The sequence below is a fragment of the Hirundo rustica genome, chromosome 1, assembly GCF_015227805.2.
Source record: "Hirundo rustica isolate bHirRus1 chromosome 1, bHirRus1.pri.v3, whole genome shotgun sequence".
Lineage (NCBI taxonomy): Eukaryota > Metazoa > Chordata > Aves > Passeriformes > Hirundinidae > Hirundo > Hirundo rustica.
The window spans coordinates 137,908,858-137,935,779 of NC_053450.1; the positions used below are offsets into that span (position 1 = coordinate 137,908,858).

The window sequence follows — 26,922 nt, forward strand, 5'->3', positions numbered from 1 at the left end:
TGAGATCTTTTTTCAACGCAGCTCACTTACCTATGTAACTATGAAAAACAAACAAAGCATTTGTAGCACTAAAATGTGTTGAAAACACGACAAGAGAAAAATTCACTTACATGTACAGTAATATAGACAGAACACAAAGAACCCAGAAGTCTGGGGAAAAAATGGTACTAAGGTTTTGACAGTCTAATGAAAAAATGGAGCAAATTATGTGCAATACCAATGCAAATATGGGGCTTAAAAAAGCTTATGCACATATGCTTTAAAAAAGTACACATTTCTATACTCAAAGTCAATAGGATTATATGAATATATCAGGAATTAGAGACAGATATATACATCTTCCATACTGGGACACAAAAGCTACTTTACTTTTGAGCAAACTGACTGAAGACATGCTCAGGGATGAATGCATCTCAGCTACAAAAAGCTGCTCACAAGCTACAGCTTTTGATGACTTCCATCTTCTTTTCTGAAGATCTACCCTTCCCAAAGCTTCCAATTCCCCCAAAATACAAAAGTGGTAGAAACAAGGTTCCAATATTTGACAACAAACATATAATGATCATGCATGCCTCTTTTAAATGAGCCTCATGCACTATATTTTTATGGAATGTTTTCCATAAGTTCTAAATCAAGTTTTGTGGAGAGAGGTATCATAACAAGCCTAGTTGAAACAACTGGGAAAAATTCACAAGCTTGAAAGTTCAAAATTCTTTCAGCAGGCCTGCCAAAACAATCAGCGAAATGGATGATACATAGTTTGCCATAATTAGGCTTCAGAGGTAACAATTAAGTGATCAGAACATTCACACCCACACCAACCAAAAAAGCGTGCATTGCATAAATTAATTTTCTCTGAACCTGCCTGTCAGCAAATCCTTACGGAGCAGCCATGTCAACACTGCATTTTGGCAGAGACTAATACCAAACACAATTACCCAAGATATTTATCCATTATTTGGAAGTAAAAGGGCAGTATAGTGCTAGATTCCATACATTTGGTCCAAATGGTTTACAGTGAAGAGGAAATAACAAGAAGAAGTAGGAACATGGACTGGCTGGTAGTCTGGGTTACAGACTAGTCAAGGGCCTTATGCCACATCTGCACTCAGAAGGGATTTTGGGCAAGGAACCTTTGATATCAGGGCTTGCACTTATGGTGGACAAGCAATCTGAAATGAGCTACCAGAGAAATGGGAACTAAAGCAACCTGTGATTCTGTAATAACCACAGAAGAAACATGATTTTATAATCAGATGACAAACTTTAGAACATTATATACAAACCCAGGGCCCAATACTTCTTGATACATTGCAAAACTACATTGAGTACAGAAGATCCACAGAAACTGAGTGCTCAAGAAAGGCTTTGTATTTAGAAAACCTGCCAATAAATAAAAACTTTTCAGGGACATGCTAATAATGAACAACTGAAAGCTAAGCCTAGAGAAATTCATACTGAAATTAGGATATAGCTATATAATAGGAAAACTAATTATCAGAACAAACCATGAAGAACAGAAGGCATCTCAAGATTTACTGATCAAAGTCATATCTTGAGTAATAAGAAAGTTGAAGTGCACCAGTGGTACAAATCAAACAAGACAAGTCAGGAGAATAAGTATTTTTCACCAATTTTCTCCTGTAAGAGTTTGAAATAAACCCAATATACTAAATGACCTAATGGTGTCTCCTATCCCGAGGTTTCATGAAACAATATAAAAAGCTACCCAAGCAGCATGCTGTATTCCAAGCTGTCAGGAAAGGACAATCAACCAAGCCTAACCAAACCTGATCAAATACATTAAAGCTTTCACTGCAGCTCTGGACGTTTGGTGGCAGGCACTTGGGTAAGAGAGCTGCAAGACCCTAATGGAGAGACATAATTATCACATCAGAAAAACCTGACACAGAAAGGCAGATCATCAAGCAGCCATAGGGCTCATAATTTCATACTTCAGTTAAAGCTTAAATGATGGGGGTAAGGAAAAGGCAGAAAAACCCAAATACTATTCAACGTGGTTTATAACTGGACACAAAACTGTTTCCTGCCATAGATTGTTCTAGATACCTTGTACATCGTGGCGAGAATTCTGGATTTACAATGCAAATATATTTTGTAACTGGGATGCCGGTGAAAAGTTCACCTGCAATACTTAGCAGGCACCATTTCTTTTAAAAGGCATATTATAAAATTAAATTTAAGTTTTCATCCTGAATGTCATGGAAAACAAACTAAGAAGAATGGAAAGTAAGACAACTGCCAAGGCTAAGTGTAAAAAAAGAAAAATAGATGTGTTTTCCCGCAAACTGGACATGGCTGAAAGAAGTACTCCATGCGAAAACAGCTGGAGAGTTGCTAGAATTTGTCCTGATAACTATTCGAACCTTGCAATTTAAATTTAAAACCGGAGTGATCTGTCCTGATTGTATGCCTACGTCATCTTAGTTTAACAATGACTATTCAGTGCAGCTAACACCTACTGCAGCTTATATCCCATAACGATGAGGAACAGGGCTATCCATTGTGAAAGGACCACTCCCAGGGGATGCAGGGATCACACATGTGACACACGACAGGGACTACTTGGAAGAAAGTTTATTAACTAAAGCACTTCTGTTTAAAAATAAAACTATGTGTTCTTACATCTAAATGTGAAAATTGCATCAGACAATATAACCTAAACCATTTCTACCATTTCTACTTTCGTCCCTAAAATACACAGCTCTCTGTAGTTCCTACAAAACCATACTTCCTAGAAATCTAAAACTGTACTGTAAGTTGCTCTATTTTTGTAAGGTAAAGTTGCTTTACTTTATTAAGATAGTAATGACAGTTTTGGATGGATTGAGAAGTGCTGCAAAAGTGCCAGAAAAATAAATCAAAACTGCATAATATTGACTTACCAAGAAATTATTTTTTCACACTCTTTCCCAAAAACAGAACTTTAATGACATCTCAATACTGTCCTCTCTTTCCTGTTAAGCAAACTCTATTTTCCTCCTTTAATAGCCTACACTCTGGTTTTAGTTCAAGCTGCCTAGAGAATACTGCACAGTTTCAGCAGGAAAGCAGACAGACAAGGGGGCAAACTAGCAATTAGGGCATGAAAAAACAAGCACTGTAAAACAGCTATTGCTAATCAGCGTGAGATATGTTTACTCAATTAAATAGATGGAACCTTTATTACAACCTCGCATCCCAGGGACAGTGTCTAAAATTAAGAAGAATGGGGGCAAACAAAATGCACATTTGGTGATTTACAACCTTTCTATGCTAATTGTGATGTGACAATGCAGAGCGACGTAATGAAATAAGCAAATTTAGCAGATGCTTTGCATGCAAGCTTCAGGAAAAAATGATACAATTTTTTTTTTTGCCTACAGTAACATGGAGCCATCTCTTGTTCCTCTCTTGGGAGTCTTACTTATTAGAAAAAAAGGTAACTGACAGCTCATTCTGCTTCCCAGCTCTAGCACTGCTATGGCTGACCAAATAATTCCATGCCAAATCTCAAACTCTGCTAATTACAGGTGGCGATTCGCAATCCTCCTTGCTCCCTGCCAGCAAGCCTACGAGGGGAGGGCAGGCTGCCAGGGAGATGGCGAGGACTGGCCCCTGCTCACACGAGTGACACTGGGTCACCTGGCAGACACGGGAGTCACGCCGTGGGGCACCCAGCAGCGTGACAGGGGACAGGGCGGTGCCTCTGTGACAGGTCTGGGGTGACCTGCAAGGCCAAACTAACCGAACTCTCACGAGTGGGCACCACTACTGGAGGTAACAACAAAAAAGGGGACTCACAACACACCTGGCAGCAGGGAAATACTTAAAAGCTCCCACATGGCCTTTCAGTGACACAGGAATGTGCACTCCATGATTTTAATAACTTTATACTTTCATTTGCACTTCTGTTTTCAAAAACTAGTCCTTTTAAAACAGTAGTTCACAGATTTCAATGAGGAATGCATGCCAGCTATTTTGAACAACAGTAAAACATTACTATCTGACAATTTAACAAGTTTTTAATAACCCAAGTCAAGACCCTTTTCAAGTGGTAGGTATATCAAACATAATGGTAGGCCTTCCTAACAAGCATTAAAGGTACTATTTTGCTAGATTTGGCCCGGGTCCATGATGCTTACTGAGATGCTGAATGTTATCCATTTTCCCAAAATAGATTCAGCTACAGCAAAGTTGGGAATTACTGCTGGAACTGGATCTCTTCACTGATTTTACAAAATTAAACTATTTTGTAAATATAAATAACGCGGCTGTATTTTAAGTACCTAAAGGCTTATGCTTACTCCATGCTAGTAAATTATCACAAAGCACTCAATGCACTTGTCAGAATAAAGGAACTTAAAAGCATGCGCTTAAGTACAGTAAATAAAGCAAACATGCACATACAAACATGGACAAAAAACTTTTAAAATTGTCTTCAGAAGAGGTAGGTTTAATAATTGTCAAAAGCAAATAACTGAAAGAAGAAAAGAAAAAGTCACCTATAATTATTATGAATACTTTACTAAAGGAAATGTTAATTACTCTCTCTGGTCTCTTATAAGAGTATAAAAACTTTAAAGAATTTATTTCAACAATAGCATGAATCCATCTCTGAAGTCTGCATCCATGCTTTTGGAAATTCAAATTATTGTTACTTTCTATCATAAAAAACAACTCAATATGCACAAAATAATTATTAAACACATTATTAAAACTTTTTTTTACAAGCAATGAGAAAACAAGAATACAAAAATGCTCAAAAATTCAAGAGGTCACTTCTGAAAATGCAGAGTACATTTGAGATCTTGCCCTCCCATAAAGCAGCATTTCTAAAAAGGTATGTTCTTCTTGCTACAATCTAACTGACCACCTGAGTTGTATGTTTCTACAGGAATAAATCAGCAAACCTACTGCAAAATTAGCCACGAAATTAAAAGCTTATTTAAATTTAACAGCAGTAGATATAAAGCATCTATTTTAGAAGATTAGAAAAATGTTTGTTCATATACATCCAATGTAGAAGATATATTGTATTACATCTTTGTTTATTAAGACAGTGGTAAAAACTCACTCTGAAGTGTTTCAAGTTCAGCCTTAGCCAGGGCATCTTCTTTCGCCTTCATTTTTGTTTCTTTATATTCTACATATAATTGTCTGGCATCCTTTAAGAAAATGTTGCAATGGCATTAGCATCCTTATACAAACAAGTGATTGCAATGGCTCTGTTTTACGTTCTCACTTAACCTCACAAAAAAACCCAAACCAAAACAAAAAGATATATATGTTTCCTTGACTTACCACAATTTTCAGTCTAAAACACAGAATGTATGTAATAAAGGCTCAAATGTAATAGCATTGATATTATAGACTATGATGTTCATTGACAACCTGAAAAGCAAAATGGTTAGAGAAACTACCTACAGCTTTGCAGAGACCATGCACCCACTTTGGTCAAATCAGCAATCTGGAAGTTCAAGGGAGAAAGGGATGTTTTTAATTAGAGTAGTGTGTGCAGGGACAAAGGCAACTGCTAGGCACCAATCACCTTTATGTGAACTCATTAAGGTAACACTAACTGCATGTGCCAACTTGTTCTCCCCCTTTTTTTTTTAAGCCAACTTCTACATTACTATTAAAATGTTGAATATATACTTTTTTTTTTTTTCTCCAAGGATTAGACTCTAATCTGAAATCTATTGAGCAAATGTACACATTAAACTAGAATTCCTGTCACACATACACCACAATAAGGTATACCTTTCCGAAATCTGATGAATGAGTAATTATAGATTTCTGTTGAAAGCTTTCCAATATGAACAACCAGATAGCTGAAGTAAGAAATATGGCGAGTTTTCTTACTCTCACCAGTTTCAGAGATTTCTATGCCCATTCAAAAACAAGGAATCCATAACAGAAATGCTGAAATAGAGAAATTGTTATTTATCTTTATCAAGCATGCAGAATGTCTATTGTATTACATAAAAACTAATTACAGTATTAGCCCTAATCTTAGATCTTTTTACCCAAATATACTTTTTGGTGTTAATACACTAACAGTACATCAACATGAAATAAGAACTTTAAGAAACCTTGAAAAGAAAAATCTGAGCTAAGCAGTCATTATCACTGACTCTAATGATAGAAATCATCCCATTCTCCCTGCAAAGATACAACAGTTTTCTTCATGTTACACCAGCATCCACCCTTTCAAAGCTACTTGAAGGAGGTTGGAAAGCCCATGACAGGAATCCTGACCAAGCTCTGAGCAGAACTATGTAGTGGTTTAGAGATATCTCATAGATACAGGTCAGCATCCTTGAAGAACAACTCTGACAAATTCCCACAAAAGATCAGTAAAGTTCCATCTCCTTCAAAAACACCTCTTCTTACCCTCTCTATTTTTTTTTTTTTTTTTTTTTTAAACTGGGTACAGAAAATAGAAAGTTGTATATTTTTTTTGCCAGTTTAATGCAGGAAATCCCTGCACACAAAAGTAATTTTAAAGGGTTTACATAACTTTTTGCTTCTGGAACATAACAGAAGAGAGCGTCTCACATGCTAATAATTTTAGGTTTGGGGAAAAGGGGTATTTTTAACTAGAGTTGTGGCTAAAAAAAAGTGTAATTACACGAGGACTAGCATGAACAGCAGACATATAGGCTTTGAGGAGACATATTTGAATTGCAAAATTAGGATCCACACTGGTTCCCATTTTGGTTTACCTGAAATAAGAATTCCCTACCTCACTGGAAACTTTCTTTATACTCTCAAGGTTTGGCCTACTTGCAAAATTAGGAAACAGAAACAGCCATAAATGCAATAGCTCATTTCTGCTGAGTTTGAGACATTTGGGTTGCGTGGCATACACAAGACTCAGACTTACAGATATCCAAAAAACACTTTGGTTTAAGGCTATGATTTCAAAATGGCTACAATTAACTGGCATTTAAATTTAACCCATTTGACACTGAAAGCCAGTATTTGATGCTAAATTCTGGTGTAAAATCCATTATTGCTTGTGGGATCTCCAGACAGCAGGCACTAGGGGGTAACTGTCAATCTCTCCAGCACGTCAATCACAGAACAATTGGAAATGTGGCTCAGATGAAAATGAGACACAATAGCTGAACAACAAAGAAAACTAGTCAGAAGCACGTAAATGAAATTTGGTAGTATTGTTGCTTTATAGATATAGAATGGATTATCACTACAAAAGGAGTAATATGCAGGTAACAAAGGCAGCATCAGTCTTTCATCTTATCAGTAAGATTATTATGGCTCGTACCATAATAACAAAAAAAGGGGAAACTGCACATTTTGAAGCATACACAAATGTATACACGTAAAGAATAGCAAATAAAAAAAAAAAAAAAAAAACCAAAAAGCTTTACTCAAAATGGATTTTGAAGATTTGAAAATCAAATGCTTCCCACAAAAAATATGAATGGCTCTACAGGTTGTAAAGAAAAATTAAAAGGCATACCTGAGTAAAGACTTTAACCACAGACAAATTTTACACATATCGGACCTCATAGGTAAAAATGAAAAAACACTGGAAAACCATTCAACACAGGAAGTTCTTTGAAGGAAACTTCTGCCTTAATGTAAATAAGCCCCTTTCAATTTATTCTTCATTAGCTTTCAATCAGTCTAAACAGGAATATTTGTTTTCAAGACTATTCAGTTTTGGTAGTGTAAGTATTTCAAAACGGGTTTATGCTCAGATTTTTTACTTTCCCAAAATGATAAATTTAAGCAGTCATTTTGTCTCAATACCTGCATTTTAGGGCCCTAAGGACACTGATAATCTCCTCCAATCTAATGATCCTTCCCCATGATTCAGTAACGATTTTATAGCTCAAAATACCAACATTTTATACTTAACGTATACTCCACCTTCAAGAGGCAATAGACATCAGAAAAGCAGTATTTTTGTACTTCTGGGATGGAAAGATGCAGAGAAAAGAGACACAAATACAAAGCTTGGAAAGTTCTAACTAAAACTCCACCTTACCTAATCAGAAATATGTTCTTATTTGCAGAAGTTTAAGAAGTTTTCAAAAAATAAAATCATCAACAAATACATTATTTCTTCTTACCATTAAAACAGTATAACATGCAATTAGTTAAGAACAAAGAATAAAGAGGGCTGATATATGCTAGTTTATTGTGCTATAAATTCAAATAAATACTTTCCAAAAAGGAACAGAATGAAAAAAGAATGCATTGGAAAATGCAAAATTTTGCTACTAGCATTTCTAAATTCCATTTAAACTACCATATATAGGAAAATCCTGTGATTACCCTCATATTTAATCACAAATAAGAATGAAGAACACTGAAAAATTCTTGAAAATATAGTTTCTCTCTTTATACCAGTATAACCTCATGTTATTAAATTGAGATTGCCCAGAGATATCTTAGTCTGAGTTGTACAGAAATACAGAAACTCCTGATACTGATCTTTCAAGGTTTTCTTTCCTTTGTTTGTTTTAGGGTTTGAGGTCTCGGTTGAAGTTTTAGGTGTTGTTTGTTGCTTTTAAATCAAGAGATACAGCATTTATTCAAACTGTACTAATTCTGGAAGAAAAAACTTCCATTCCGGTTAAGACTCAGTCATTTTGGCTTTTCCTTGATTTTTGGGGACGGTGATGAGGTTTTGTTGGTTTGTTTGCTTTGTGGTTTTTGGGTTTTTGTTGTTTGTGTATTTTCACCTCCAGTAAATATTAAATCCTCCTGGCTTTCTAGTCTACCTCAAAAGAAACTGGAGATCAGGAGAAAGAAAGCAGACAACTTGAAATAACTTGCTGTATAAGAATCCTCAGTTCAGATTTTGTGATAGAAACACCTCACATTTTAGTTCTCTGGGTAAGGGACTGATACAAACAAAATTCACTGTTAACTGAAAACTTTTTCACAAGAATACTTAAAATCAGGATACTGAAATAATTTTCTTTGGACTAATTTTTGTTACATTAAAAGCAAATACTTTTATGGAGCTATTGAACCAATTTTTTGTCTTTTTGACCACAGTGTTATTGTAGGCAATTTATATTTAAAAGAGATAAAAAGAGAGGTAAATTACATTTACTCCACCAGCCAACTTTCAATTTGTTATTTCTACCCAATAAAAATTCCAGCCATTACACCACAGCAAAAATACTTTTCAGATACAGTTCTGAAGGAGTGCTATCAATGTGTTACGGTAAGAAATAATGTTTAAAAAAAGAGTTGAACATTATGATTTATACTTTTATTTGGCATTTTAACCTCTTTGCCCAAAGGCAATCTAGTAAACAAATAGGAATTAGGGTACTTCCTCCTTTATAATCAAAAAATCATGCTTTGGCTGTCGAATAATCCCAGGTGTGGGCAGGCTCTTCAGCTGTGTACAGCCCGTGGGCAGTAGTGGCGTGCTTCCCAAGCCTGGGTGCACCATGAGACCGGCAGCTGGCTGTGCCACCGCAGTCTCCGCTGGGAATTCCATGTGCCCAGTGCTGAGACAAAGGCAGCCAGAAGGGGAAACAGCAGCCAGTGCTGCAGAGCCTCTCTGGGACCCATTTCACACCCCATGAGGCCCCAGAGCACAGCAGACCACGAGCAATAATTGAGAGCCGGCATTGCCTCCTACACACACTCATGTGGTAGCACATGTAGACTTACAGTAAGTGATAAAAAAGCTGCCACAGCACAGCAGGTAATTAAAAGCTAATTTCTTTACTATCTTACATTTATTTAAAATTTTTAGTATTTCTGCAGCACATTTTTCCTCCAGAGCCTCAAGCAGTACCCTGTTAGACACAAATTATTTTTGCTCACTTGCATACACCCAGAATACTTGTTTTACCATCCACTCTCCTCTGACCTGTTTCTAAGCTTCTAATTGACCTCAGGGTCAAGAGCTTCATCCTTACTTTGGTCCTCCCAACAGCTGCGAAATAGCAAGAAACAGAGCAAATGGGCAATCACTCGTGCCACACATCCTGCAATTGCTCGCTCCCCACAAATTATACCAACACTGGTTCTGTACAGTAAATTGGAACATGTCAAAACCCTCAAAACTCTGTAAAGCTGGGAAATAGAGAGATATTTAACCTTACTGACTTGAATAAATCCTTTTCTAAAAAAATATTTTTAAGGCATATGCTATTAAATGCAATAAATTTTGTTTCAATCTCACACCATTTTATATAAAGTCACATGTGAAGACAGAAACAACCCACAAATATATTTGCTGACCTAATCAAATCTTGCTTGGAAGCTAACCTGCCAAAGGAGATGCCCTGCTGGCAAAGCCTCTTGAGTTTAATGACACATTGCCAATCCGTTTAAGGCCAAAGCTGAACCATCTCTAAACAGGTGTTGAATTGTGATCACGGATTAAAAGAAAACCTGAGGAAAAAATGCCAAGAAATTAAACACCTCTGGGTCACTAGTTTGAATCTATTCCAGACTACTAAATCAGCTACAGTAATTACCATCTGGTAGTCTACATAAAAATAAATTTGACTTTTTTGTTTTAACTCACTTTGTGCTACACAAAGGTCTTTATAAACACAAATTTCAATTGTAATTGAAAGCTTTGTTGATAATCCCACTAGGTTATACCCAGTGCAACTATGTACTGAGCTTGAACTGCCTGCTCATTACTGGTGAGCCACCAGTTCTCCCAACAGCGTGCTCTACACCTACAGGATTACAGACAGAAAAAGGAAACTTCATTTTTTTTTTAATTGAGAAACTATTTCTGCTCAAAACAAGCAAAAATGCTTTCTGCTCCATTCCCCTCAGGACAACAGCAGGCTCATAATTCAGTCGATGTGAAAATTAAGACATTCACTGCTAAACTTCACCACATCAGTGTGGAGGGAAAGTTGACAGGACCACTAAGAAACAAGGCTATCTGCTGTTTTCTGAAGGAAAAATTTTGTGAAGAATAATTAAAAACATTTCAAAAATACCATTTTTCTTAAATAACATGTCCAAACACCCAAAAACCCCCACCCTCTAGTCAGCTGGTTTTGGAATAAACTGCAATTTACCTATGGTGGTTCTTCAAAACATAAACACACTTAACACAACTGTCTGGTCTGTATTACATACACAGTATGAACTGAAATTCTTGCACACTACATGTAGCTTGTTTATTCCATTCCAAGGAGAAATTTCAGTTTCAATAAGCATTTTAATTGAGTTTCTGGGGGTTCTTTTCCCCACCTTTTTTTTCTTTTAATGCATTGCCTTTTTTCAGGTCATTGCCATGAAAGCATTAGCTAAAATGGCCTTAAAAACAATTTTTATTCTTTTTCCATTTTTTTCTTATCCTACATTACAAGAATTAAAATTGGTAACAGGCAATGTAATTTACACTCCAGATAATGTTTCTCTCACAGCATACATATTTGATTTATGATACATTTTATGTATTTTTCTCCCTTTGCTTCTTTAGACAAACTTAAAAATGCTGTTTTCACTCCTAAATTTAACTAAATTCAATGTGTGGGTATAAAAAACGATGCAGTTTCTCTCAAAATACAATTGTCAACAGTTTAAAAAAACTGCTCATTTTCTTAGTTTCTCTCATCCTCCTCTCACACATTTTTCTTCCAGTTTCTTGACATAAAATGCAGGCTACAATAAAATGGCATAGGCCATCACAAGGGCATGCAAACAAAGCATTTTTCTTCAGTGAAGGCCCACCTTAATTATTTTAAGTGCCTCCTTCTGAAATCTGACATTTTGAAGGAGGAAGGGAAGTAGGAGAAAGACACTCAATTGGATAAATGAGAGCCAGGCATGAGCAGAAGCTCAGCAAACTGAATCCTCAGACACAGCTGTTGGAAGAAGAATATTCACATTAAATACAGGGGGAGAGAGGGATGCTAGGTAAAAAAATTAAATAAAAGAAGGGCTAAAAAGTTTTATTTGTTGCTATTGTTATTATGCTATTATGTTGGATTTGTTTTGCTTTTGTTTTTTTTTTTTAAATGAAGTGTCCTCTGAGGAAGAACTTGTGTCTGTTACAGGCAGGTGCTTCTGTTTCATTAGTCTGAGGAAATTGTTCAGCTGTTTTACTGGCAGGGCTTTGAAAAACTCAACGGCAGAGGAACATTCCGTTAAAAGCTAACTCTAATTCAGTTAATTGCTAACTCTTCCCCTTTCCTGTCCCAAACACAGTTCATTTAAATATGGATGCCTTTTTAGAAGTTCATCTACAACTGGATTAGTTACAGCTGAATGACAGATCTTGAAAACAATGTGTTGGTTTTTAAATGACTGGAGAAATCATTTAGATTAAAACAACAAACAGCTAAAATCTCGAGCCTCCATCCTGATGTCTACCACTTGCAAAACGGCATATAACACTGCTCAGTATCTGTAGGACTCTTCATCTTCTGCCTTAGTGATTTTAGTTAAAAGCATTAAGTACCCTGAAACCTCAAGCCTGTGTATCACTGAAGAAAAAGAGCACTCCGATTTAAAACAGGACCTCTGTACCAGGGTATAATCTTACAAGTACAGATAACTTTTTGCGCCATAACTTTTTGCTTGCCAAAATATTAAATATACATCAAAAAGAACCCAGAGGTCTCTCTGTCAAGGTAGTTTCAACATACCAGGTATCTTTTCAATTGTCACTTCAGAACACAGCTCCAATATGAGGTCACTGCTGCTCTTATGATCTTTAGAAGAGGTGATACTTCTTTAAGTATAGTTAACTGATAAATAATAAGCTACAATAATTTATTTCAGTCACCTGAAGTCCTGAATAGTTTTAACATTGAAGATTATTTATGCTTTATTGCATTTTAACTCATGCAACTAGCGGGTCATGTTAGATAAAAACAAAACAAACCCTGCAGTTAAGAAGTAGCATCCATATATTTATATACGGGCCAACTCACCCTAGAACCCCTCTCTCTGTCCTTCCTCTTTGCTTCGAAGCCTTCCTGGTCTGAATTCCTCTACAACATGCTTCCCCTGCCACCAACCCCCTGCTGGATAGTCTCCAATTTTCCAGCAGCTACTGGACAGCTTTTTTTCCCAGTACTATTAATTTAATGGAATAGGAATCCAAAGAAGGGCTGAGTTCTACAAAGCATGAAACCTCAGTTTTGTTGTATTTTTTTTTTCTGCCAATTCTGACAGGCATAGGAGCTGCTTTTTGAACAGCAACCCTGAAACCTGTTATACTGACATAAAACTATCTTAATATCATAAAAATGATAGGAAGCCCATAAGAAGTCCTAATTTAAAATTATTCACTAATCTTACTATATTGTGTGATTTTTTAAAAATTTGCAATTAAAGCAAAAGAGAAAGTACTATAACTATGAATAAAGATTCAAAAATGCAGCAACAGAGTTTACTGACCCTAATTATTTTCTATCTGACTCACCTTGATGAGGAATGAACATCAAAGCTTAATTTGGACACAACAGTTGATTAAGTAAAATCAACTTGCTTTACAAACTTGCAAAAAGAAAGGTTTTTTTAATAAAACAGCCCCAAAGTTCTGATGAAAATATTCAGAGAGAGACATCTTAACTTTTGCTTCTGTTTGTAGGAAGAGTTAAAGGCTATAAGAATGGATGCTGGAAGACCAGGCATTATCACATTTATAACTTTTACAAGGCTTTAAATTAGAGAGTGGGAGTACAACTATAGTCTTTTTCTAGCTTGATCACAGACAGAACCCAAACACTGATGCCATTTCTACTACTTTTACTTTTAAATTGACACTCAATATTTCTGTAAATCAAAGTAAAATCCACCTCACATGCCTGATCCATGTTACCAGTGACAAAGGTATTAAAATCAAGACAGCGTTTTTAAGGAAGATGCAAAGAAAGAGCAGGTGATACTAAAAAAGTTATTCTGGTAACTGATCTGAAAATACTTCCCCGGGTTGAAAACCAGCTAGGTTTTACAGTTTATAGTATTAGATTAAAACACAATTACTGTGAGCAAGACTGCCACATTGATGCTTAAAACTACAAGCATACCTTTGTTATTTTACCTCAGCAATTTCAGGTAGCAATTTGTATCCAATTCATTATCCAATGAATTAAAGAAAGAAACTTCATCATAAAAAGTAATTTCACTGTTACCCCAAATTTAAATGGCATATAAAAATTTGCTATGAAAGTACAGTATTTGCTGATCTGAGATTAAAGTACTTTTGTTAACATCACTTAAGAAACATTGCTATTCCTAATTAGATGGATATATATCACCCCTCGCCCATTGTTTATTCTTGTAGTTTTGCCTAAGAGAAACTGCTTTCCTAGCTCATTAAGATTAACATGCATTTAAAATACATTCATATTTCCATGAACTTATGTTATCAAATTTGCCTCCGAAGAGTGATTTCTTAATATATATATATGCAATGTGTTTGAGCCAAAAAATTAAATAAGAACAACTGCTACACATCTGACACCATCAAGAAAAATTAAGTAACACAATTTAACATCATTACTGTTACCTGGAATAACTGAGGTAAAGCTTTCACTGTGAGACAGAACCATATTCCCAGCTTGCATGGAAGTAAGTCATGCCACTGTGGCTTGTCCAGTACCCTGCAGTCAAATAAAATAGTAGGTTTTTCATTATTGCCACACAATCTCTAAGCCAGAACTTTCTCATTATCCTTAAAGATGATTAGGACTTGTCAACTCCCATAAAAATGTCTAACTACATAACAATAAAGATACATTTTAAACATTTAATTCAAAATATGTAACAGCCAACTTCTAATAATTTCTGTATTTTGATCTCCTAAAAAGACTTTTCTTCAAGGAAATAAATTCATAAGCCACATAATCACTTTAGTTTAAATAAAAAAACAAACCAAAAAACCACTCAAGCCTCAACCAAGTATTCACAAGTGCTGACAACCAGATATGAAGACTGTAGCATAAACAAAACAATACATAAAAATTAATGTCATTTGCAGTTCACTGGAGCATTACTCACTGATGTCATCAGGAAAGACGACAGGCAGAATGGTCTCTGATCTCCATCCCTCATTGATCCAGTTCATGCCCCTGCTGTGTGAACTATTTAAACCCTTTATTTCTTTCTATGAATCAATAGAAGAAATAGCGGTATCTTTTGGAGTGTCCTGAAAGTCACTATTTCCCTATGTGCTCCTTGACAAACAATGTGTTAGAAGCCCTTACCAATACGCTCATTTTTAAGTTAATCAGATAAAAAGCATTTAATCAGACAAGCATTAAAACCCCATAAAAACTACTTGCTTGGAATAATAATAAATTAAGCTCAAATAAATTGAAATTTGTTAACTGTAATCAAAGGCGAAAACCCTTAAAGAGGGAAAAAGTTCTAAAATCTTCTACAATCAAGTTGTAGAAATAATATCTTTTTATAAGACAGGTGCCTTTAATTTAGCCTTAATCTTTCAATGATCGTTGATCTGCAGAATAAACACCACGTGTTTATTTACATATCCAAACCTGAAAACACATCTACATTAGCACACTTTATATCAGCAGTGGCTGTTACTACAAATACAGTTATTTTTCTCACAGAGTATCTCAAAGATGCATAAAGAAAATGAGAGAACTACATCAGTAGCTGACAGAATGTTTCAAAATGCAGAAAACAAGAGAGTTCTTTCCCACCTTTCATTTTTGTCTAGAGCAGCAAGTTTGGCTTCATCTGTACTCCTGCCGCCTGTTTTTTTCTTCTTTTCCCTCTTTTTTCTGCTAAGCAGTTCATCCTTGATGTAGAAAGAACTACAGTTACAGGTTATCATTAGCATGTAAACCACAAATGTTACTGGGACTCCTCTGTGAAGGGTAAACAGTAGAGTAGCATTTATGCAAATGTATCTGGGGTCCTACATGATTAAGTAAAATGATCTATCTTAACAATAACTGTTGCCATGGTATCCAGTCTTTAAACACACATGAAGTCCAGCTCTGTCACTCATGTGCATCACCATAGCAATCAAAGTTTTCTAAGAGGAGAAAGCATTCAACTTGCCTCCTTTCTCATTCATCAACTTCAATAAAGCAGTGGAAAATAAAAAAATGTAAATAGATGCTAATGTATGAATATTTTTCAAGTTATGCTTAGTTTTTTTCTTAGTCTAAGTGCAACAGATTTTATATGACCAAAAAAAAAAAAAAGCAATTTATACTGCTTACCAACTTCTACCCGGTTAAGAAAAAGCCAAAACAAAAAAGCATTTAGCTTAGAACACAGGCCAAAGCAAGTATGACTTTTAAACAAGTAAAACCTGACTATTTAGATGATATGACTACAGTAGCATATGATTCTTCATCAACAAATGACAGACTTTTTCTCTTCTTCCTTTGACCCAGGATAAGCTCTTGCAATTTATTACGAATTCTAGAAAAATTAAGTCATTTTTAGATTACTACTTTTAAGTGCTCCATATCTTATTCTGTAATTATCATAATTTTAAATAGGATAATTTTAAAATACGAAAAATACAAATTCAAGCACTCTGTGGTAGTGGTAGAAGTGGTACTCAGGGGGAAGTGGTAGAGATCTCTATAATATGCAAACTTCTACAGGAAATTCAGTACTAATAATTGAAGCCAGTTGGATTTATTACCAATACTTACCAGCTGTTTTTCCAGGTAGATTGACCAAACCACAGCATAATGGCCCACTGTGAGTATAATGAACAGGAGTAATGCCAGCTCAGCATTGCTCATTTTTCTCACCCGCCTGTAGTAGAACACAGGCTGTCGCCAATCTGGTAGTCCATTGATCAGAATATCATCATACCTACAGTAGCAAACATAACAGGCTTTCATGGAGAGCTAAAAATGAAATAAGCCAAACCATCCAATTATAAGACAAAAGATAATCCACAGAGTGCTTGAATAATACACACACAAAAGATCGTTTAGTAATTTTTTTTTTTTTTTTTAGAGAGAGCAATGCCTTGTTTTGTCAGCAGATAGGCTTGCATGTGGAAACAAACAGGCTACAAACACTGGGGGCAGGGAAAAAAAAATTCAAATGTTTCTGCAACACTTATCCCCCTCCCCCTCCAAGATGATTCACTTTTGAAGTAAGAGACTTCCAGAAATGTCAGTGTAATCAGTGGGCAGGTCTCCATGATCGAAGTAAGTAACAACCCACTAACAACTAAATAGGTAGCCAAGAACAAATGTCTCAAACGCTAGAAACCCTTTTTTCTTTCACAAATTAAATGCACGAGGGCTGGGGGGAGGGGAGAGATATCTCTGCTTTTTGATTTTGTCCTTTAGTACCACAAAATCTACTAAGCAGAAACATGCCAGACTTATACCTTCCTTGTAAGTGAAGAGTTTAAATTAGAGGTTTGATATTGATGTTTGAAAACGAAGTTCACCAGTTTTTGATTTTCTATTTGAAACACTGTCTTCAAAATCGATCTATTTTAAAGCTGATTAATTACCCTACCAACTGTACAGAAACTATTTTATGACAATCCCTTTTCCTTCACAGAAACATCTTGAAATATCTTAGTATATCAGAGGTCTTTTATTTATAGTATTTGATCAATTTAAAAATAAACAAACCACAGACATGCAAACCAGATTTTTTTAAATTAACTTTTCAGAGTAAAGTTTCAAACAAAAACTTCTACAGTAAGCCCAAAAACCTGTATGTTCAAGATGCACAACCTGTTAATCTTAAATTGAACACAACTCATTACATATTCTAATCACACCATTTCCAGAATTAAATCTGCACTGAAAGGCCTAATTTGGTGCAACACATTGACCAAAATATTTTAATTAAAAATATTCTGAGTTAGTCGCAGGCCTAATTACAGGAATAGAAATAGGGCCTATATTGTCATGCAGGTCAGTAGAACTCAGTAGTAGGTTTTTCTCAAGTAAATTGACCAATCCAGGAATAATAGCGCAGCTGCTAAACTGCCAGTCTTGACATGTAAATCAATTTAAATGCAACAACTGCACTAGCTACTTTGATAGTTATTAAATTGATACCTTAGAGATGTACTAAAAAAAATTTCCACAAGTAAATTCATTTTAGCCAGAAAAAGAAGCAGTGGTTTTCAATTAAAAAATATACCTTAATATAATGCATATCTGAAAAGCTAACTTCTGATAATACATTTGTTCAAGTTGGCACCATTATGTCTGCATAAAAGATTTAACACCTCAGGATTCTGCCGTGTTCTGAATGATACCAGAGGTAAAATTCATATTACAAAATTCTATCTTCCATTACAACTATGAGAATACCAAGGTTAACATCTATTGTTGTAAAATTTGAACTAATAACTTTTTTCCTTTCCCAGTAAGTCAGAACAAATTAACTACTGATACCTTAATACAAACTCTGTTCAGAAAAATCGTGTATGATGTTATTTTAAAATTAAAATTTCTGCTTTAAGAAATAATTAGAACTTTTAGCCTTTTAAAAAAACTAAGACAATTACAAGATTTTAGTGATAATAGAAGAGAAGATTTTAGAAACAGAACCATCTTTAAAACAAATTAGGTTGATAACAAGGTTTTACTTAAGATGTTCTTCCTTTGAAATCTTCTGAGAAATACATTTACAATCTAATTTAATCCTAATATACGTTTACTAAGCAGTTGCCTTCTTATATACTAAGGGTTGTTAATTGATGCACTGAAAACGTGGCTACCGATTAAATGAAGTCCATATATGCGGATGGTAACAATACGTAACCCAAGATTTCAAACTAACATTTGGCAACCATGTTCTATTATAAATTATCTGTTCAGAAAAAATAAATGAAGACAGCAGAGCCTCTTGCATTAAGTGTTTTAAACAGCAATGTGTATTTACTAGGCTACGGCCGCTGTTCTGAACAACAGCCTCCACGGATTAAGTCTCAGAATCAATGCTCTATTGATTTTACTATCAATGAGCATTATGGCTCACACGACTGGCCATTTTAAGGGAAGATAGCTTCTATTATAACCCACTTTTTAGAAAATATACTGTTAAAAGATAAATCACTGCTTTCAATAGTAATTAAGCGCTGTATTTGAAAAATAAAGATACCAATGATTTTCAGGTTTTCAACTGGAAAATGATCCTACTGAAACTCAGAAGCTTCCATAATTTTTAAATCTTAATTTTCAAATTTAGAATGTGATTTAATTAAAAGCAAGTTTCTCATTAAAGAATTCCTGTATAGACACTTATATTAACTATGAAAGACAGTTAATCCGTGTGCATCAAGAACTACATTTGGAATTTAATTACAAAGAATTCTTTTGGCAACCTATGTTCATTGTAACTCTATGTAGGGAAAAAAAAAAAAAAAAGACCACAACAAAACAACAAGCTGAAAAGAAAAGATACATCTGCATGTTTTTTTCCACAAACATATGCACAGAGAATACAGCAAATTTTTTTCCATATGAGTATGCCTACCAGTTTCTCTCAAGTGTAGCAGTCAACAAGCTACCAAAACCCCAAAGTGCCGGTACAGCAACAGAAAGCCAAAAACATTTCCTATTTAAAACTATGTTGAGTATTTATTTTAAAACTCAGCAGTCTATAAAAGACTTGGTAGCCCTGTACTAAAAGTAACAAATGGCAAGAATATTAACATTTCTCTTTTTTCTGCAAAATTTCATAAGACAGTTTTTAGAGTTCTTTGTGAATCAATTACAATGCAAGTAAAAAATCCATTAACTGTAGTAACTATTTACACAGTATCATCAGTCATAATATAATTATAATTTACTTTTCCCTTTAAGAGAGCCACTGCATTTCATATTTCAAATAATTTCAGAGATCTGATGTAGTTCATATGGTATAAACTTGAATTAATGAGGATTATTCTGAACTATGGAAAGATTGCACTGGTGGATTTTATTTTAGGTCGCCTATTTTCCTCAAGCTGTCACAGACATCCAGCACAACATCAGCCAGAACAATTTATACCTATAAATACATCATTTAATTATTATTGAGAACTAAGACAGACACCTTTCTTACTCTGCACAAGTGTATTTTGATCCCTTTGCAAATGTTTCCTGTAATCAAGCCAACATTATTACAGAAGATAGGCCTAGTAGGAAAAAAAAGCTCCTTAAAAAGGTAACAAACAATGAAATTATGATCTAAGATTTCTTTTTATCTAGTTACAATTAACAGAAGTGCATAAAACTATTTTTTTCATAAACTAAGATAATCAAGGGCTAATAAAATTTATCACCATCAAATTGATTTACCAATAAATGCCCTAAAGGTGAAGTGTATTTCAGGAAATGCACCTATCTCTACAACACCCTAAAGATAAAATTTTCTGTCGGATTTCACACTGGGGTGTGTATACAAAACATAAAATATTGTGTTCTGCTGCATGTGTTTAATTTAATGTTAAACAGCGCTACATTAAATGATGCTGCATGTATGTTTATTGTCAGAATATTTGAATGTGTTGATCATGTTCCACTCAAAACTGTGTAGGAGAGAAGTACTAACACGGTAGTATTACTATATTATGTAGTACTAATGATACTGGTATGCTTCACGAGCAAACATAACTTTCTCAAACAAGAAAACCAAGTTTTAAAGCCCAGCCATATCACTGTCAGTAGAGGAACTGTAATATTTTAAGAAAGGCTTCTGCCATCAGATGAAGTAAACATTCACTGATAAATAAGAAAACGTAAATGCTTTAGAAGAATAATTACATGTAGATGGCCAACAGATCTGCCTTTTTAAAACAGTTTCTGTACTCACACAAATGAACACCAGCTCTGACATTCACTGAGAAGGGGTTTTATTGTTTCAAAATGAGTTCATCACTCTCTCATACAGTGCAGGACCTTACTCCTGCCTTTGCTGGCTCCGCTCAACACACACCAGAAATGACAACATCACTTTTGAGAGGAACAGTAAGAGCCAGGTACAGCTGACTTCACTGCACACAAGCAGAAGCCTGCAGCTCGCTCTTCTCTTGGTGGTACAAACCCCTGCTCCAAACCATTCAGGTGTCCAGTTGTGAAAGGGTTCCCAGCTGAACTGCCAGAGCAGGGCTGCAGCGCAGTTTGTGCCCAGGCCAGGGTAAGCTCTGAGTAAGCTCTGAGCCTATTTCGCTATGCCCATCACCTCACAAAGTTCAAAGCCAAGTATCAACATTTGAAGTAGAAAGATCCCAAAAAGCAGTAACTCCCACCCTTTCCTTTGGTGTACAGCTGCAGGTAAGCCTCAAGTTACCTTACAATAGAACCAACATAACAGGGAGAGCAGCTCCTACCACACTTACTGAGGACTTGTATTAGAGATGTGCTACAACAACGCCTTACAGGCCACCCTCTGCTTATGAGCTCAGCCGAGAGATTATCATTACACTGTGCAATAAACCTGATCAATACAGGGCTTCTCGAAGCAATGAGACCATATACCTCTGCTCTACAGCTTATTCCTAAACTCTGCATATTATTTCCAGAAAATTCTCTGAAAGTAAACACTTTAATCCACCACATTTCTATTTATTCAACTATGAAATCAGTATCAACCATGCATCCACATTGTGCAAGAAAAATATGACATTGTCTATGCACTAAGTCGTGACAGTTAATCAATCTAAGGTAAAACAACCTACTGCTGCTTTAACTTCTCATTTGTACTCACTGATGCACTAATTAACAGTATTTGAGTAAGTTAGTCACATATGTAATGTCTGCAAGGCTTAAACCATAATTTTTGCAAGCTACTGCATTACAGCTTCGTGCAAAAAGCTTCTATTACAGCTACAAGTAAATTCCTACCAGTGAAGGAACTAAGTTCCAGAGAAGCAACGCTGAAGTGTATGCAAACAATGCTACAAACAAATAGTTGAGAAGATCTTGGGGATAACTCACTTTAAGTGGCCTGAAATAATTTAGCTATTTTTAAAAAACTTTTGTTAAGTGTAACTTCACAATTAAATTCTCCTTAGACGGATGAAATAAAAAAACCCCACAAATTTCCAAGAGTGCTTCTATGAAGTACATTTTCATGACACTTGAAAAGGGGATTATCAAAAAAGTAGATAATCTGTACTATAAACCCTGGACTCCTGCCAGAACATCTACAAAGCCAAATCCCTTCAAGAAATGTCTCATAAAACCCCGTTTAAAGACTTGTAAGCTGAAAGATGATCTACTAAAACACCAACCCAAAAGCAAAACTCTTTCAGTGTCTCAGTTTTTCTGATAATCATTGGTTGAAATTCCTATTTGTTTAAAAACAGGAAAAAATTCAAAATAATCTTTCAGAAAGCAAATTAGCCCCAGGCTTACAGTTCTTTATCCTACCCCTTCAGGTACTGCTGGAACTGCTCCTGCAGCAGCAAGGACAACAAGCATTTATTAAAAAAATATTAAAAAGTTTTCACTATTAGAGATAATACATCTGAAAGCAAAAAAACCAAACCCTATGAACCAAGCAACAGAAAACAATGCTGAAGACAACATTCAACAGAAATAATCCCTAAATATCACACAACAATTACTGATACAAGGTTGTGTGACTGACATTTGAATAAGGGACCAATACTTTTTAATCACAGTTTTTAAAATTTGACAACTGAGAAAAAAAGCTGATATAGTTAAGAATTTTTTAAAATTTTTGAAATAGCAGTTAGCTTGCAAAGTTCTTTCAAGTACTAGTTTTAAAGGAGAAAAAACAGTATGTCATGCAGAAATACCATTTTGCCCTTTAAGCCACACATAATCTTTAATTCAACAATTACATATAATTTTAATTTAAATTTACTAACTTAAATTATGCAGAAAATAATCAGAAGTGTTACAACTAAGTCAAACAGGGCTTGAATATAGTATGACTGCTTTATTTTAAAACCTGTGTAATTTGACTCACCTCTGCCTCCTTTCTTCATCCTTTAAAACTTCATAGATGGCCACCAACTAAAACAAACAAACCACAAAAAAAAAAAAGAAAATAAGATTTTACTTTATTATTGAATTTATATATTTTGAACAGTAGTATATTTACATTTGCCAACAAACGACCTTTGCTAGTTTCCATTTTTCCCTACACCACTAAGTAGCAAACCCAGCGTGTAAAAGTAACAGTAATATATTCATATACAAAGTGTCATTAGACACAAACAAGCAACTCTTGTTGGAGGCTTTCTTCTCAACCTGACAGCTGTCCAACTGAATTTTTTGTATCCCCTTGTTCCATCCTGAAGATCTTACTAAAATTAAGTAAGCCGATTTTAGCCCAAGGTACATTTTTAAAGGTAGAGCTAATTACAAAGTCATGTTATTCCACTCTATAAATATTCAAATATAACTAAAATTAATTATTTTCATTAAATGATGCCTATCTAGGACTTACGTTGAGAACTGATCAGAAATTTTCCCCACTGCTTTAGGAAGTGCAAAACATATTTTCCTCCTAAGAGTATAAATATTATGTTCAAATTATTTTTCATATACAGGTAAATATAAAATACAAGTTATTGAACAAGTTAATTCCAAAAAAGTGTACTAGGTTTTAGTCTAGCTACATCAGCAAAAATGTAATTCAATATTTAACTTACTAATTTCAAAGGTGTGCTACTGTTCGAATAAAAAAGCATCAACATAAAAATTCTATTTTCCCCTAAAAGTTTTATTGCCACACATCGCACTTACTTGCCTAAACTGTATTTCTGCATTTTCATCTTTATTCTTGTCTGGGTGTAAAATTAGAGAAAGCTTTCGATACGCTTTCCGAATGTCTGCAGATGAAGCATCCTGAAAAAAAGGAAAACAAAGCAAATTGTGAAAAACCGATACCCTGAACTTTTTGAAGATCTGAAGACAGCCAACCAAGTGTAGGAACTAAGGCAATGTAATTTGAGACTCTAACAACCAAACCTGCAACCAGCCCAGCATAAATGACTTAACAGCCATTCAGTCCAATTCATCTTTCATCTTAACTCCTTTCATTACCATACATCCATTACAACGACATTTGCCAATACTTCCAAACACTTTCTTGCTTAAAGCCTAGCCAGGCACCTTCTGCACCATTTAAAAGTTCAACTGAAAACTGAAAATTATTGCATCTGCATATCTTCAAGACAGACATAATTTCAGCAAATTATCATGCTCAATTTCCCAAACTCAGGACTTGCTGGGAACTCTTCCCTTATTAATATTTACATGCAATTCACTCCTAATAGGACCTCCATTCAACTTCAGTTTCACCATGTCTAAAGAATTGTATTTTTCCAAAGTAGCTTCAAATTGCAGTCTTGGAGCTATAGTGGAGCACTGACATCAATCTATACCTTAACCATTATAAGAATTGCAGACATTTTGGAAGAAAAAATAAAACTCAAAACACAAAATTATGAACCAACAAAGCTGGATTAATGACTGCTATTTAGTACATGCTATAGAGATATCCAGAAATGAAGATATGAAGAGTTTTGTATTATATGTCATATAGGTGTTATCCTCACTAGAAGAAACACAAAGCATAACATTTAAACAGAACTAATTGCATTTTACTGCTAACATGTCCGAGGCAACACTTTAGGAATTCAACTGCTTGTCTGACAATTTTTATTCCTTGATTTTTATATATATTGTTTCTAAGTATATCCTCTGTCTTAAAATTACAGTGTAAGCGTGGATTAAAAACCCAGACCTGAATTAGCTGTGGAACAGAGTGAAATAAGATGATAATTAATGCAATACTGTAATTAGTCTGCTAGGCTTTTTATTACAGATCATTATTTTAATTTTAAAATTTTCAGTTTTATAACATAAGGCTATTAAAACGCTGTGTATAAGTTTGGGTCCGGAGTGAATAACAGAAAAAGACTGAACAAGGGAAAGGAGAAAAACAGGGGAAAATACAGAATTTGTGAAAATTCAGCATGGAAACTATATTTTAAGAAAGTTGCTGTTTTCCCCAATAGAAGACCGAAGTTTCTGTAGTCTCTTCTCTGTCAAAGGAAATGTTTCTATTACTGAAAAAAGATTTCTCCTGAAAAGAGCACACATCCATTTTTAAATTTTTCCATTTTCAACAGCTACTTCTAAGACTTGTGCACACCGAAGCAGAATTCCTCTGTTCAAACAGCAGCTTGCTTCCAGCTTGATTACTGCCAATGAGTTGTTTCATATTGCCATTGTTTTACACGTTTATTTTTAACTCTCAGCTAAGGGGAAGGAAGAGACAGTGACTAAATTGCTATTCTAAGCTCAAAGAAACATTAAATCATTGAGACACAGATTTAACAGAATTATATGAAATGCATGCGAAAATGAGATGTAAAAATATCTTTTAAAAATTAGGGATTGAGACCATGATAACCTTGACAAGTAAGTACCTCAAGACTTTTATTTTGGATAAACTACAACTTACTCCTTCTCTACCACGTATTTCTATGTGCAGGATATTATTTTTGGTATACTCATGATTAATAGTTAAAAACAGTTAAAAAGCATATTAAAGCTGTTCTGCAATATTCTTCCAATTACTTCAAACAACAAACAAGCAAAAAAAGAAGTTATAGTGTTTTCAGTTGAATCTGAAGAATTGAAACCTTAGTTTTATTTGGGAACAGCATGATTATTTGTGTAAGAGATCAACACAAAAGGTAGTTTATCAGTTTAATGCTTAAGCAAAGCAAAAGATCCCAAGACAACTCTGAAAGAATAAAGTTGCTTAAATATTTATGTTGTTTCACCTTGAGAAGCTGGGATAAAAATGTATAAATTTACAAAATTGGATTGTTCATCTTAGTTGCCAGAAATAATATAGAGATTGTTTTGTTTCCCCTCCTCTACCAACCCAGTCAGACACTTCATGAATAACATGGGCTGGTCTTCAAACAAAAAATAATTATTTAAACACTACTACAGCAAATAAAAAGTGGGAAATAGTTAACTGGCTATGGTTTTATCTAAACCACAAAAGTGATCTTCATCAACATATCAGCTTATTGTGATTAATCCTCTAAAAGGTTGAAGAGTGTATTATAATATCAACAAATAATTAAATAATAGGATAATAACTGTCAATAATAATAACTGATAAGAACTGTTAATTATAACTGTCAATAACTGATAACTGTCAATAACAACTGATAATAACTGTCAATTATTTCATTACAACTGGCACATATTAATTTCTAAAGCAGTAAGTCTGCCTGCTAACCTATTCTCCAGAATACCCAAAACCACAACACAGCTGACCATTGTATATTCCAAACATTTTGCCAATTAATGCTACCTATGGGTAATGTTGGGCATCTTCAGGCAGCATCCCAGATCCTCTAGGACCTGCCCTGAACAAAAGTAGTTGGTTTTTGAGAGAAGACTCTCATCTCTACAGAACTTCCTAAAAGTGTATGACTCTAAATAAGCTATAAAGAATGATTATTTTCCAAGCAATAAAGAAACACCTCCCACACTGACGTCAGCTGTTCCAAGAGACCTGACTCTGCTGGCCACCTTCAGTAATATTTCCATAAAAGCTAAGGCTTTTAAACACACAGTTGAGAGGCGGTGTTTTCTGCAGACTAAAACATTATTTTACGTAATAGAGCAGAAGTCTGGAGACCGGAGAAAGCCATGACCAGACTAAGGCTTTGCTTGTTTTAAAGAAACAACATGTTAGATTGCTTTATTTACAAGAGAAATTGCAATCTCAGTTACATCTAAGGAGGGAAAAGTAAAACCTGTACAGGCATCTCAGTTAATAGCAGAAGGAGCTGGTACAGACAGCAAGCACATTCACTGATTTCTCCAACGCTGCTTCATGCTGGCAGGTTTTGCCACCAATTATGGCAAACAAGCCTGCCACACTGTCACCCTCAGGTGGATGCAAACATCAGGAGTATCACCTTATTTCCTGATAACTATCCTTCCAAAGCAATATTGTTCCCATCATACTTCC

General features: G+C 34.9%; 1 protein-coding gene across 1 annotated transcript in view; it reads right to left on the bottom strand.

The window, feature by feature from the left end:
- Positions 1 to 26,922, bottom strand: part of DNAJC1 (DnaJ heat shock protein family (Hsp40) member C1) — a 107,443-nt gene that overhangs the window by 46,825 nt on the left and 33,696 nt on the right. The window contains exons 2-7 of the mRNA XM_040074748.1: positions 23,661 to 23,762; positions 22,879 to 22,925; positions 16,626 to 16,791; positions 15,654 to 15,751; positions 14,495 to 14,588; positions 5,078 to 5,168 (exon numbers count right to left, since the gene is read on the bottom strand). Coding sequence (XP_039930682.1) covers positions 5,078 to 5,168; positions 14,495 to 14,588; positions 15,654 to 15,751; positions 16,626 to 16,791; positions 22,879 to 22,925; positions 23,661 to 23,762 — 598 coding nt within the window. The remainder of the gene's footprint in view (positions 1 to 5,077; positions 5,169 to 14,494; positions 14,589 to 15,653; positions 15,752 to 16,625; positions 16,792 to 22,878; positions 22,926 to 23,660; positions 23,763 to 26,922) is intronic.